Raw genomic sequence first — 15,676 nt, forward strand, 5'->3', positions numbered from 1 at the left:
GGGACCCCTCCAATAAAGGTATCTTCCCTCTCCAGCGTACCCCAGGCAGGGGCTGATAGCCCGTGGCTATCCCTGGCACCTCTGGGCTGTGGGTGGCAAGTTGATAGTGTAAAAAATGGTTCAAATAATATTGTCCTTTACAGGAGAACTGGAGGTCTCAGCAAGCCTCTCCCATATGCTGGTACTTGGAGAGCCACAAGTACCAGCATACAGGGCATTAAGGGTCCGCCGGCACCTCTAGTTCACCTGTAAAATAAATATTTAAAAAAAGCCAAGACTCATACATCGTATGTTTTATATTTTTGCTACACATACATACATTCATTCACTCACTCACTCACTCACTCACACTATATACTTGCCTTGTCCCTAGTGCTGGTCTATCCCCTTGTCCACAAAGATTTTTGGGGGATGTTTTACTCTTTTTTTAGTTTTACACACAGAAGTTTGCACGGTTCTCGCTGATCTAAGCATGCTTCTGTCAAACTTGCACCTTGTAATGAAACTCGCATTACAAGGTGCGAGTTTACCGGCAGTTTAACTGGCTTGCTCTCGAATACCAGGCAAACCAGCACCTGCAAACTCGCACCCTATTACATTTGCGAGTTGCGGGATAAACTCGCACCCACAAACTGTTTGCTCCCGCACCCTATTACATTTTAGCCCAGTATGTATGTACGAGTTTACTGTAGTTCAGAAGGGAAGGTAAATTTACCAACATTGTACGATGCTTATAACACAAATCAGTGTAACTTAACTGCCACATATGGTCAACTTGCTCAGGGATCTGGTTATGCATCGGTTAAGCCAAATAATTACCACATGGCAATTTGCCTACAATAAAATCTGGTTTCCCTTAATTCATTTACATCAAATATATTGCCAGATCAAAAGCTGTGCATATGGATGTGCTTTGACCTAAGATGCAGAATGTAGATTATTATGTTGTCCAAATATAATTAACAGCAAGCTTTTATATTGTGAGAGGTATTTGTGAATGATTAAAAACATACATTTTCCGTGTCTGTGGTCGCAACCTGCGTAATGCACGAGGGATCCTTTCACTGTCAAACGTTGTTTGATAATAAAAAATACGAAGATCTTCATCCAACAGAATCCATACCGGGGCAGACAGGAGTCCCTGTGAGACATAGCTGAGTGAGGCAGCGTAAGGAGCAGAGGGTCAGATATGTTTAAAAGTACTTTAAATCTAGTTAGTTTGTAGCCCTCAGTTCATATTTGGAATAAACTGAAATGAGACTGAAGATGGCATCCAGTTAGCTATACTGCAAAGTGCTGCAGATTAGCCTGTTATAGTGAGGCTTAAACGTATATGCAGATAATAATAATGCTGGCTATTGTCACACCTCTTTATCAAATCGGGATAGGGTAACATTTTTATTTAATAAAGGAAATTTTTGAAAGTGGAAAACTATTGGCAAATTGGGCAAATTACTTTTTGGGACGCCATGTTCTTAATTTAACTATTGCACCCGTATTTATTAGAAACATATACCATAATATCCTCAATTTCACATTTTTTCATCTTCTTCTGAGCAGATCAGGGAATTTTTTGTTAGTATTATTATTATCCTTTATTTATATTGCGCCACAAGGGTTCCACAGCGCCTTACATAAACAAATGAGTTATTAACAGTACTAAACAATGCAGGACAAGGACATGATCTATAAATACTGCTGCATTAGCTATCATTACACTTAGAAAACAGCAGGGAGCCAGCAACCAAGTGTTAGGTGCTCTTAAGAGGTGCTAGGAGTTAATAATAGTATAAGTAAGGGAAGGAGTTGCACATGAGGGAAGCGGGCCCTGCTCGTGAGAGCTTACATTCTAAAGGGAAGGGGCAGACAGACAGGGGTGACACAGATCGGGGAGACAGTGAGAAAGGAGCATGGAGCAGCGGGTTAGGATGAGAGCTAGAAAGCTTTGATGAAGAAGTGGGTCTTGAGAGCCCATTTGAAGACTAGTAGAGAGGTGGAGTATCTGATAAAGAGAGAGAGAGAATTCCAAAGGTGGGGAGAACTACGGGAAAAATCTTGGAGATGGGAGTGGGAGCAAGTAATCAATTGACAGGAGAGGCGACATGCATTTATGGAGCAAAATGGCGGGCAGGTGTGTGGAGGGAGATGAGGTCAGAGATGTAAATGGGAGAGGATTAAGTGAGGGCTTTGTAAGTGAGTGTGAGAAGCTTGAATTAGGTTCTGAAGGGGAGGGGGAGCCAGTGTAGGGCTTGTAGGCAGTGGCGTATCTAGGTGGGGTCGAGCAGAGCTCGTGTCCTGGGCGCCATCGGACCCAGGGGCGCCGAGAGCTGGTCCGGGACCGGGGAAAGAAGGGAACGTGGCCTAATTGTGGGCTGTGTGGCCACGCCCCCTTCCTTAGAAAAAAAGAAAATGTTTGCAGTGCTGCTGGGGAGGTGGCGCTGTGAGCCCCTCAGCCCGGTGCATAGCCAATGGGGGGGGCGCGACCGGCCACGGTCCTGGACACTGGTCAGTGTAGTGCGGACTGCACTGACTGCGGTCTGCACTACACAGTAACAAACCCTGCCGCCGGCTAGTACACTCGTACTACCCAGCGGCAGTGTGTTTGTTTTGGCAGCCAAAGAGGGTCAGAAAGAATCTCATTGGCTCCCACAGTGGGTGATGGGAGAGACGTCATGACGTCTCTCCCATAGTGCAGAGCGGGCTGGCCTGGGAGGACGGAGGAGCGTGCGGTGGCGGGCACAGGGACAGGAGCGGGGATTCAGGTAAGTGCTGGGGGTTTTTTTGTGTGTGTGTCTTTGTCCTTACATATACTGTATAAGGATATAAGGAGCACTCTGGGGGCACTGCATAGGGGAGACCACTACTGGGGGCACTGCATAGGGAGAACTACTACGACAGGGCGCACTGCATAGGGGGGGCTACTACTGGGGGCACTGCATAGGGGGGACCACTACTGGGGGCACTGCATAGGGGGGATTACTACTGGGGGCACTATATAAGGGGCACTGCATAGGGGGGACTACTACTGGGAGCACTATATAAGGGTCACTGCATAGGGGGGACCACTACTGGGGGCACTGCATAGGGGGGATTACTACTGGGGGCACTGCATAGGGGGGACCACTACTCGGGCACTGCATAGGGGGGACTACTACCGAGGGCACTATATAAGGGGCATTGCATAGGGGGGACTACTACTGTGGGCACAATATAAGGGGCACTACTGGGGGCACTGCATAGGGGGGACCACTATTTGGGGAACAGCATGGGGGGACTACTACTGGGGGCCCTATATAAGGGGCACTACTAAGGGCACTGCATGGAGGGACTGGGGGCACTATATATATACTGGGGGTTTTGCATAGGGAGGACTACTACTGGGGGCACTATATAAGGGGCACTGCATAGGGGGACTACTACTGGGACACAGTATAAGTGGCACTGCATAGGGGGGATTACTACTAGGGGCACTGCATAGGGGGGACCACTACTGGGGCACTGCATAGGGGGGATTACTACTGGGGGCACAGTATAAGGGGCACTGCATAGGTGGGATTACTACTGGGGGCACTGCATAGGAGGGTATAAGGTGCCCCCATTACTGGAGAACTTTACTGGGGGCACTCCATAGGGGGGTATAAAGTGCACCATTACTGGGGCACTCCATAGGGGGGTATAACATGCACTACTAGGAGCACTGCATATGGGGGACCACTACTGGGGGCACTGCATAGGGGGGATTACTACTGGGGGCACACTATATAAGGGGCACTATTGGGGGCACTGCATAGGGGGGACCACTGCTGGGACACTGCATAGGGGGGACTACTACTGGGAGCACTATATAAGGGGCACTGCATAGGGGGACTACTACTGGGGCACAGTATAAAGGACACTGCATAGGGGGGGATTGCTACTGGGGGCACTGCATAGGGGGGACCACTACTGGGACACTGCATAGGGGGTATTACTATTGGGAGCACAGTATAAGGGGCACTGCATAGGGGGGATTACTACTGGGGGCCTGCATAGGGGGGACCACTACTGGGGCACTGCATAGTAGTGGACCACTACTGGGGGCACTGTATAAGGGGCACTACTGGTAGCACTGCATAAGGGGGACCACTATTGGGGCACTGCATAAGGGGCACTACTGGGAGCACTCCATAGGGGGGACCATTACTGGGGGCACTGTATAACGGGCACTGCATAGGGGGGACCACTACTTGGGGCACTGTATAAGGTGCACTACTAGGAGTACTGCATATGGGGGACCACTACTGGGGGCACTGTATAACGTGCACTGCATAGGGGGGACCACTACTGGGGGCACTGTATAAGGGGCACCACTGGGAGCACTGCAAAGGGCCGACCACTACTGGGGGCACTGTATAATGGGCACTGCATAGGGGGGACCACTACTGGAGGCACTGTATAACGGGCACTGCATAGGGGGGACCTCTACTGGAGGCACTGTATAAGGGGCACTACGGGGAGCACTGCATAGGGGAGCCACTACTAGCTGCACTGTATAAGTGATACTACTGGTGGCACTATATAAGGGGCACTGTATAAGTGGCACTGTATAAGGGTGCATTACTAGGGGCATTGTATAAGGATGCACTACTGGGGGCACTGTATAGGGGCACTACTACAGGGGGCACTGCTACTGGGGACATTGCATAAGGAGCACTTCTACAGTGGGCATTGCAAGAGGGGCACTACTACTTGAGGCATTAAGGTGCATATGGAATGGAAAAGAATATTCAAAGCGTGACGAGAAACGGTGGTGTGTCATGTTGCCACACCCCATTTTCAAATGGTCACTCCCCTTGTGGTATGTAGCCACGCCCACTTTTCTGCACGCACACCTACTTCGTGGCAAGAGGGGCTCTGTTTTTTAAGTTGTCCTGGACTCCAAATACCCTAGTTACACCACTGCTTGTAGGAGAGGGAAAGAAGATGTAGAACATTTGGAGAGGAATATGAGACGAGCAGCAGCATTGAGGACAGATTTGAGTGGAGAGAGATGGGAGTCAGGGAGGTCAGATAGGAGTACAGTAGTCTAATCTGGAGATGACCATTTAGTGGATGAGGGTCTTAGTAGCATCCCGGGTGAGAGAGGGTCTGATCCTGGAAATAGTTTTGAGATGGAAATGGCAGGACTGCAAAAGGTTCTGAATGTATGGTTTGAAGGAGAAGGAAAAGTCAAGGATAACTCCAAGGCAGCGCACTTGGAGATATAGGAAATGGTTGTACCATCAATAGATAATTAAATTGTAGAAAGTGAGGTTATGCGGGTCATCCAATACATAGCAGAAATAGCAGAGAGACAGTTGGAGATACGAGTAAGAAGAAAGGGGAAGAGGTCAGGGGAGGAAAGATAGATCTGAGTATGATGGGAGAAGACAGAGAATGAAGGTCAGATAGGTACTGTAGAAGGACAACCAGGAGAGGGCAGTGTCACGTAGACCAAGGGAGTGAAGGATTTGCATGAATGTGGGCTAGGTAGAGTCATGTAGCTGGTATTACAATATTTTTGTTTTGTGGTGCTGCAGCCGTACCTTCATGTATGTATTAAGGAGAGGAATGCGGCTTTCAGCAATATCCTTCTTGTTTCCAATATAAACCTTTGCTGGGGGACAAATAAACAGAGATATTAGGCAAATTACATATAGGCCAAAATGTACTTGCCTGTGATTTGTGGCCACCCATGAACCTTCGGCAATATAGCCACAGGATTTAAAGAGATAAATAGTTTTAAGGTAAAACAAACTTGTCTATGTCATAAAACTGATTAGGACTTTTAATCTAGCAGCTATAGTGTCAAAATTGCGCTGTCTATTACATTTACTGTAGGCAATAACATAGTTACCTTCAGCTATATAGGAATGCAGGTCCTCTGACAATCATCCGTAACTACAGATACTGGGCCTGATCCAGACCCGGTCGCAAGCGCTGTGCGCTCTCAACCGGGTCGATCGTGGGCCAGTGCGCATGCGCGAGACCCGGATAGCGACGGGCAATCTGTCGCTCCGGGTCTCGTACCAAAGGGAGCGTGCTGTCGATGTTGAGTGACAGCACGCCCCCTTTGGTGGGCGGGCCGGTGGAGTGGCTGCCCAAACGAAGGCGTTCCCATGCGAACGCCTCCATTTGGGGCCGGCCCCACTGACATCACAAGTGATGTCAGTGGGAGAGATTTTGGCTCTGTTAGAGCCGAAATCTCTCTGGGGCTTGCGGCAACGAGACCCTACCACAAGGGTCTCGTCGCAAGCTCGATGGTCGCGATGGTCTTGACCATCGCGACCATCTTCCTGGCCGCTCGCTATAGCTGTGGGTGGTCACCCACAGTTATGCGAGCGGCCAGGAGGCCGTTTTAAAAAAATAAAATAGCCCGGCCCTGATTCAGAGCGAGTGCTCTGTCAGAGCGTCCGGCTCTGAATCAGGGCCACAGTACAGACAGCACTGATTGCAGCTAGCTCCCAGCATACTGCTATACCAGGTTTATGCTGTATACCTGCTTTGCCAGATTTCAAGAGAATGGGCATTGAAGCAGTAATGTACTATGGTTACTTACGTGGTAAAGGAGGTGGGGAGAAATAATAAGGTGCAATGCCCTTCTCAGGTCCATAATTCTCTTCCAGCTTTGTGTGCAGCGTGAGGAACTCGCTGTATCGTCGGTATATAAAATACTTACTGCCACCTTTTGTTTTCACCTCAATCAAAAATATCTGCAAAGACCATAAAAACAAACAGCTCAATATGGCAAACAGTATAACCTAGCTGTTTGTTACCTGCAATACAAGAGGCTATGGCAATGAACGGCTGAGCACTAGTTTTGTAAACTCATACGCTGCCCCCAGGCCTCCTGCGGCTGTGTGTGACATCATAAAGGTCACGCTGTGCAGCCGCACACCAGCCTTCCCCCTTGTACAGCAGCACCCGCCTGCACTGGAGTCTGTGTGCTGTGGGTGGCCGGCATTGATTAACTCCCTCTCGGGAATCCCGGGATTGAAAAAATGAGCTGGGATCGGCCTCCCTAACTAGAAGGAATAACATACCATGACAAAACCAATTGGACAAAACTAATTTTCATATTAATTAGGACACTACAGTATTTTTTTTCTTCTTTGTACACAGGAGTATGTACACTGAGGAGAGAAGTTTCTAAGTACTGTAGTGTACTCAGCAATAAGGATGCTTAGAGGGGGCAGTAGGGAGTTACCCGGGTCACCGTTGACGGCCTGGCAGTGATGATCATGGATTGAGCAGATGGGTCTCTGGTCCTGAGGGGAGGGGGGCGCCAGTCCATTACTTTGCCAGGTGCGCTCAGACCCCTAGATACACCCCTGCCATTCACATCCCTAGATGAGCCAATTGAGTATTGTTATTAAGGGCAAGGGAAAGTGATGGTGTAAACCAATAGCTTCAAATTGATTGTCACAGTAACACCCCTTCAAGACTTGAGGGAGTCCATGCAGTCAGCATGGAGCGGGGAAATGGGAAAAAAAGAGGACACATTGGGGCATTTTTTGCTCTCAGTGGCCTCATTCAGCATTGCTCAGTAACCATCAGTGATGTAGCAACAGGTAAAGCAGCGATATTAACCAAGTCCAAGGGCTCCGGGAACACCCGCTGTGACCCAAATATGATATGATGGTTTAGGGTGGCTTGGTTCTTCATATCTATTTGCAACCATATTAGCACCAGTGTGATAAGTTTACCAGTTATTCGGGATTTTCTAAACGGAAAGCACTGTGCTATTATATCACTGGCACAAGATATATTGAATCAGGAAGCAGCCACTATCTACTACACAGGCACAGGCTTCGCAGGTGCTTCAGCATGATCAGGGGTCCTGGCTCAGATTTTGCACCTAAGTGCTAAGCTAAGCTCTCACCCTTTTACATTTGGCCCCAAGTGTCGTGTAATGTGAATAAGGGACACTATTGTGTGATGTAACGTGAATAAGGGACACTGGGCCTGATTCAGACCCGCTCGCAAGCGCCATGCGCTCACAAATGGGTTGATGGCTGGGCAGTGCGCACACGCGGCGTGCACGGCCTGCGCGATGCCCGGGGGCGAGTGAGAAATCTCTCGCTCCGGGGCTCGCAGCAAAAAGGGGCGGCTGTCGATGTTGATCGGCAGCTCGTCCCGTTTTGTAGGCGGGGAGGAGGGGGTGGCTGGACAAATGGAGGCGTTCCTGAAGAAACACCTGCTGTTTGTGGGCGGCCCTGGTGACATCACCAGTGATGTCAGTAGTGAGCTTCTGGCTCTATTAGAGCCGGAAGCTCACTTGGGCTTGCGGCAGATGAGACCCTACCATAAGGGTCTCGTCGCAAGCCCGATGGTCGCGATGGTTGCTACCATCACCTGGCCGCTTGCAAAAGCTGTGGGTGGTCACCCACAGCTTAGCGAGCGGCCAGGAGGGCAGATTTAAAAAGGAGGGAGGGCGGTTTTTGCGAGCTGCTCTGAATCAGGGCCACTATCCTGTGATGTAATGTGAATAAGGTTGCACTACTGTGTGGCGTAATTTGAATTGGGGGTACTATTGTGTGACCACGTCCCTTTCTGGGACAGTGCTCTCCCCTGGGGTGGGGGTGCCAATACTCTTGCTGGCACAGGGCACCAAAATGTTGTTATAGCTCTGTAGATGAGGATTGCTATGAGTGTTGCTGGCTGCTGCTGTGATCTGTGCTGTGCTGGGAGAGGGGTGCTGGGTCAGAGGCTGAACTAGCGGCAGTGCTAGGGGGCACCAGCCAAAATCTTGCTTGGGCATCAAATTGGTTAGAGCCGGCTTCTCTCTTGTAGTCTCACGGATCCTCGCATCATCCTTACGTAAACTTGAATTAGCATAAGGTAGTGAATCAGGCTTCTGTAGCATCATGTGCAGAGCAATAAAAACAACATAGCAGAGAATCAGAGAATGTGTATGGATGTGTGTCCCATGAGTTTCCTACTGCAGGTCACAGGTCATTTATAATATGCAAAATCGATGAATTGGACAGTGAAATGCAGAGTAGACACACTCATTCACCACATTTTTGAAACAGTGCATAAATGAGACTTCGGTTTATAGAGACAGAAAAGGGTAGAAAAGGCATTTTCGGTGGCCAGTTCCATTCTATAAAGGTCTTTAATTTGACACTAGATTTGTCCTCATACATCTAGCCTCAATACACAATGTGGCACGAGACGCCTGGCAGGAGTGAGCTGCCAAGTCTTGTGCGAATCTGACAGCACCGGGTTTTTTTTTTTTTGCCCCGCTTTCACCAGATAATGTGTCTTACTCACAAAGTGGTGATTAGTTTGATATGCAACAATTGTATATCTGTATGTAACTAAGGAGTATATTTACTAAAGGTCGATTTTGCTAAACTGATGCTGCAGTATGTGCAGTGGAGTGAGCTCCGGCTACTTCCAGTCAGCCAGAGCTTCGAGGCAGCTGACTCACCGGAGTGGATGGACAACCACTACTGCAGCGCCTGATTCACTGTGCCGCGTGAGCGGCCCACCGGCAGGGCCGGATTAAAGGCAGGGCGACAGGGGAGGTCGTCCAGGGGCCCCCCACACCCTGTCCCCTGCCACTACTGCCCTTCCAATCCTAAGACCGGCGGAGTAAAGCATTTAGCTGTTTCCGCCCAGGTCCTCCTCGGCAGTCACCGGTGACTGCAGGCGGGCAGCGATCACTGACCACTTTGGATCAGAGTGCAGCGCTACTTCGGAAAGCGGGCAGGCTGCGCGGTGAGGCTGTGCGGCACTGCAGGCGTGACGTCAAAGGTCGCGCTGCGCAGCTCCACGCCAGCTGCATCTGAAGACCGCGGATGTGAAAATACAAGACCTGCAGCTGCTGCCCCGGGTCTGCTGCTGTGTGATTGCCCCGGCGTGGAGCCTGGAAGGTGAGTCAAATAATGTATATATAATATATATAATTTGGATCACTGATAGGGCCCCCGGTCAAGTTTGTTGCCCAGGGGCCCCCACAGACCTTAATCCGGCCCTGCCCACCGGTGTACTGCCGGAGTAGAGGAGCAGCAGAGACAAGCTCTCCCACCAGCCAGTGTGCGTGTAGCTGCTGAAGTGTGACGTCACGACGCTTACAGGAGCAGACGGAGGAATGAGAAAGAGCGGTAAGTTAAGTAAAGGGAATCCTTCTACCTTACGGGCAGTGGCGTAACTATGGAGGGTACAGGGGGTGCGGTTGCTATGGGGACCAGCGGCTCAGGGGGCCCGCCGGCCCAGCAAAGAACCCCCTGCACCCAGGGCCGTATTAACAATAGGGCGTGTGGACAGCATGCTGGTCCCTGCTACAGTGTTGCCTAAGGGGAGGGGACCTGGGGAGTAAGTATCCCCGGGCCCCCCTCTTTAAGAGTTCCCCCCCACCACAGATTGTATCTCTATTACCGATCCGGTCTGCAGCGTAGCGCACCACACTGACAGCAGTCAGCACCGTGCAGAGCATTGCGGGGTTGAACTGCTGAGCGACGGCTCAGCTGTCCAGTAGGATGGGAAGCTGCAACCTGTGGCTCCCACTTGCTGGCCAGGCTGCAGGGAAGGAGGAGGCGGGAAGAAGGCAGGGCCCAGCCGCAGCCCACCCCGGCCCCACTATGAGGTTGACTTCTTCTGTGGAGAGAGAGGAATGTGTAAGTGCATCCACATAGTGCTCTCTTCTTGTTCTGTGTCACAACATGTCTATGTGTTTATATATATATATATATGTATGAGTGTGCATATATACATGTGTGTATGTATATGTGTTTATATATACACATGTACTGTGTGTGTGTGTATGTGTGTGTGTGTGTATATATATATATATATATATATATGTGTGTGTGTGTATAGCGTCCTTTCGTTATTGCTGGGGGTTCCTGAGTGCCATCTGATTTTTGCACTATATACTTTATATATATATATATATATATATATATATATATATAAATGGCATAAAGCTTGGCACTCCTCCTCAGTCAGTGATTTTCGGGTGCCCTCCGCAAGTAACAAAAAACTATAATGTAGAAAGTGATAGCAGCGGCACTCCTTAGTAATAAATCAATAAACAGATGAAGTTCTAAACTTCTTTACTTCAACGTTTCAATCTTTTGGATTTTCGTCTTCCTGATTGAAACGTTGAAGTAAAGAAGTTTAGAACTTCATCTGTTTATTGATTTATTACTAAGGAGTGCCGCTGCTATCACTTTCTACATTATATATATATATATATAAAACTTACTATACGGTCCGGCACTCACCCCAAATGGTCAATGGCTCCGGTGCCCTCCGGATATAGATAATGTAGAGTAGTGAACATATTGACTATTATATATATATATATATATATATATATATATATATATATATATATATATAATTTAACACCTTAGATCCCTCTGGTTGAGACCTGAGTTGGGGGCCCCTTAAAAATTTTGCTATGGAGCCCACAAAGTTCTAGTTACGCCCCTGCTTATGGGCACTTTCACTTTACAATTGAGTATTCTTAGTGCTAGTATACAATACTATCAGGGGACACACTGTTTAAACCTAATATTGTGTATCATGTCACCTCAAGTTTAACTCTTTCCAAGCTGCTTTGCATAGAGGGCATGTATTATAACTGCAAACACACTATTGTGCAAACAAATGAATTTATTGTTACCAATGATCAGTGGCACACTGCTGCTCTCTGTGCTCAGCGTTTATCAGACATGACCGCATGACTCTATGTGAAGATACTGGGCGGAATTCAATTGTTTTTGCGGCCCGGATCTCCCGTCTAAAATGATGGGAGATCACGGGCCGCTATTCAATTGCACCAGCTTTTCGCGCTGATCGCGCCCAAAGTGGTCGGGTTTAGCCGCGTAAATCAGCTAACCCCGACTAAACAGGTCACTTTTCGCAGATTTCAGCTCGCACCCCTAGCAGCTGATCGCACCCAACAGGAGCAACAATTGAATAGCTCCACTGCGGCTTGGCTCAGATATTTAACGTAATCTTTAGTTTATGGAGAACGCTTAGCAAAGTTTTTTCGAAAAAGAGAACAGAAGGATCACTCTCCATTAACTTCCGCATGCACAATAAGAATACTACTCAATTTTGCCTGTGCCACCGTGCCAGCCACACATCCACTAGCACATATTAAATGAGCGATGACACGATTACGACATCATAATCGTGCAATCGTTCATTAATCATGCACTATAATGTCGGAAACGACCAGCAATGCGCGCTCCCGCTGGTCGTTTCCGACATCAGTCATCGGCTGAACAGGCAGCCAACCTGCCAATAACGACAGATTGGCCATGTTCGGGGATGATGGAGGGTGCCTACACTGAACGACCAATCGTTCAATGTCGTAATCATACTGTCTTTCCCTAGTTGCCTAGTGGATGTTGTCATACACCTCCTGCTGCATTTGCATTATTGCAAGGATCACAATTGCAAAGCTGCCTGCGTGCATACATCATATCTATAGCCTGCGTGCAGCTTTGCAATTGCGATCCTTGCTGTATCAGGCCCTTTGTGAACAGCACTGCCAGCAATGGTTCACATAAATTGTACTTGTAAAATAATGTTAATTATGGCTTTTATTCACTAACTTTGACTATTTAATTTGCCTTCTTCTTTTCGTCTTTCCAATCCTAACTAAAACAAGCCCTGTTATTATTGTAGTCTGTTGTGTAGAATAGGATGCAGTGAGATTGTCCATAGTCTTGATGTTGACAATCTCTATAGGTATACTGAAATCCCCAAAGGGGACCGCATTACAAGTTTAATCATTCTGCTTTATCAGTATGTTTAAACTTATAATGCTATCCCCTTTAAAATGCAGTTGGCAACATGTCACAATAACTACGCTGGCATTTCTGTGTCCCAATATTCTCCCCCTTAGATGCCCCTCAGTTTTATATGCCATCAGACTCCTCCACATATCACTCATATGCAATTAAACTCTTCCACATACCCCTTATATGCCATCAGACTCCTCCACATACCCCTTATAAGTCATTAAACTTCTCCATGTGCCCCTTATATGATAATCAGACTCTTCTACCTAACCCTTATATGCCATCAGACTCCTCTATGTGCCCCTTATATGCCATCAGACTCCTCCACATACTCCTCATATACCATGAAACTCCTCCACATACCCCTTATATGTCATTAAACTTCTCCATGTGCCCCTTATATGACCTTGAACTCCTTCATGTGCCCCGTATATGCCAATCAGTCTCTTCTACCTAACCCTTATATGCCATCAGACTCCTCTATGTGCCCCTTATATGACATCAGACTCCTCCATGTGACCCTTATATCCCATCAGCCTCCTTCATGTGCCCCTTATATGCAATCAGAATCCTAAATGAACTCCTCATACTATGGCGTTAATCATGTCCTCTGTGGAATTAACATGCCCCCTTTAATGGCTGCCTACATCCCCTCTGGTGAATGGCCACTTTCCTTTGTGGGCCACTTTGATTGCATTACCTTGGTAGACCCTTCATGTGCCAGTCTGACATTGGCACTGGCCACACCCACACAGCACTGGTCACAGCTCAACTTCTCATAAAAAGCCCTTGAACATGTGGCCCTTAATACAGCCCTGATAATTAGCATTGGAAAACAAAAGATGCTTACCTACTCTCCTGGAATGACGGGGAGACTCCAGAATTTCCCAGGAGTGTAGCCCACGCTTCTGAATCCTGCCCACATTGCCAGTGAAGTGGGCAGGGCAGGGCAGGTGTTTGATGATGTCATTTGTAGATCATTATAACCCTGCCTCCAGATGTGTGATGCACAAATTGTGGCATTTTGCATGGGAGCAGGACCATGATACAAATCACGTCTCCACTCCAACAACCAACTGAGATAAACCCTCCTGGATCTCCCGCAGTGGGGGTTAGCAGGTATAACATACGGTAGACACGCCATCATCTAATACATGGTAGTGGTAAGGTGAGCAATTCATTTGCTTACATAGTATACAGAAAACCCTCTTCTCTCCTCTACATCCGCAATGTGGGCCGACACAGGAACATCTTCTGGCAGCTGCTCAAAGTCACTAGATGAGAAAATAAATGACATGAACAGTAGACAGAAGTATTATAGAAAGAGATAGAGCCATTCATGAAACTGTTTATATGGGTCTATGCACATTTATTTACTGACATTAAGCCATATGCAAATCAGCACTGAGAGCCTGATTCGGAGTCCCATACAGACGCGACCACGTCTTTTGTCGCAGCTGTGTCTGCATCTTATGCTAATGCCGCCCTGAGACACAACCAATTGCAGCACCTTGCACCTGTAAAAATCTGTCTCGGGCTTTAGACGCACCATCAAAACTCGCTCCAGCCCTATGCCAGGTGCAGTTTCTTCATGTGAACGTGGAGTCCTGTGTGAGTGGCTTTGCTGTGCTGGATGCAGCTGATGTCAGCGACACGCTCATGTCTGCCTAACCCCCCACCCGTTTTTACATCCCCGGTATGCCCACTAAAATCCACACACCCTGCATCCAAATGCATTCTGTGTCTCCGTGCGATAACAATCGTGTTTCAATCGGCCAACTACGCTCATATAGGCATAGCGTGCAACTCAGACGGTTATCAGGTAACAGAATGTCCACTGGTTGCTGTGATTTTGATGCAGGTTTACATCACTTATTAATATTACGAAAATAACCCTTTATTGGCTGTTGCCGTAACCCAGTGTGAATGAATACGCAATAAATGCATAATTGTGTTTCTTCATCCATCTCCTAATAATAGTACCCATTTGCCATTATAATAATTATGGAGAATACTTTAAATGGGTTGATAGAAACCAATGTAGCAAGGAATATTTATTATATATTTATTATTTACGCACTGACTCTGATCACTTACCTCTCATCCCTTAATTGGCGAGGAAGGGACATTATCAGGTTACGTCAGGACTTCAATGTTGGTTACCCTGCAAACAGTAACTTGATATTACTTTGAGGCTTTTAAGAAAGTAATGTTTGCTGTTACTTGTGGAATTTTCTGAAATCATATCCAGCATTTCTGAATTGATCGACTTATGCAGTACAGTGTATTTATATACTGTATGTGCTACTGCATGTACTGTACATTTAAGGACCACACAGAGGTGCCTACCATCACTGGACAGCTGCATATATATCTACAGGACCACACATACAGAGGTGCCTACATCCACTGGCACATATTCATGTATATCTACAGACCCACCCCCACCGGACAGCTGCATGTATATCTACAGACCCACCCCCACCCCCACCGGACAGCTGCATGTATATCTACAGACCCACCCCCACCCCCACCGGACAGCTGCATGTATATCTACAGGATCACACACCCACTGTACAGCTGCATGTATATCTACAGGATCACACACCCACTGTACAGCTGCATGTACTGTATAGCTACAGGACCACACATACAGCGGTGCCCTCACCCACTGGAGATCTGTATGTATATTTACAGGACCACACATACAGCGGTGCCCTCACCCACTGGAGATCTGTATGTATATTTACAGGACCACACATACAGCGGTGCCCTCACCCACTGGAGATCTGTATGTATATTTACAGGACCACACATACAGCGGTGCCCTCACCCACTGGAGATCTGTATGTATATTTACAGGATCACACACAGTTGTGCCCACACCTACT

General features: G+C 47.8%; 1 protein-coding gene across 2 annotated transcripts in view; it reads right to left on the reverse strand.

Annotated features, from left to right (window-relative positions):
• NCF4 (neutrophil cytosolic factor 4) overlaps positions 1-15,676 on the reverse strand; it is a 45,758-nt gene that overhangs the window by 14,634 nt on the left and 15,448 nt on the right. For both annotated transcript variants that reach the window (XM_088456859.1, XM_088456860.1), the window contains 5 exons: positions 14,883-14,949; positions 13,975-14,059; positions 6,578-6,731; positions 5,565-5,635; positions 1,014-1,141 (listed from right to left, as the gene is read on the reverse strand). In XM_088456859.1, coding sequence (XP_088312985.1) covers positions 1,014-1,141; positions 5,565-5,635; positions 6,578-6,731; positions 13,975-14,059; positions 14,883-14,914 — 470 coding nt within the window. In that variant the 5' untranslated portion in view covers positions 14,915-14,949. The remainder of the gene's footprint in view (positions 1-1,013; positions 1,142-5,564; positions 5,636-6,577; positions 6,732-13,974; positions 14,060-14,882; positions 14,950-15,676) is intronic.

This window comes from Taudactylus pleione, unplaced genomic scaffold, assembly GCF_031769625.1.
Source record: "Taudactylus pleione unplaced genomic scaffold, aTauple2 ptg000726l, whole genome shotgun sequence".
Lineage (NCBI taxonomy): Eukaryota > Metazoa > Chordata > Amphibia > Anura > Myobatrachidae > Taudactylus > Taudactylus pleione.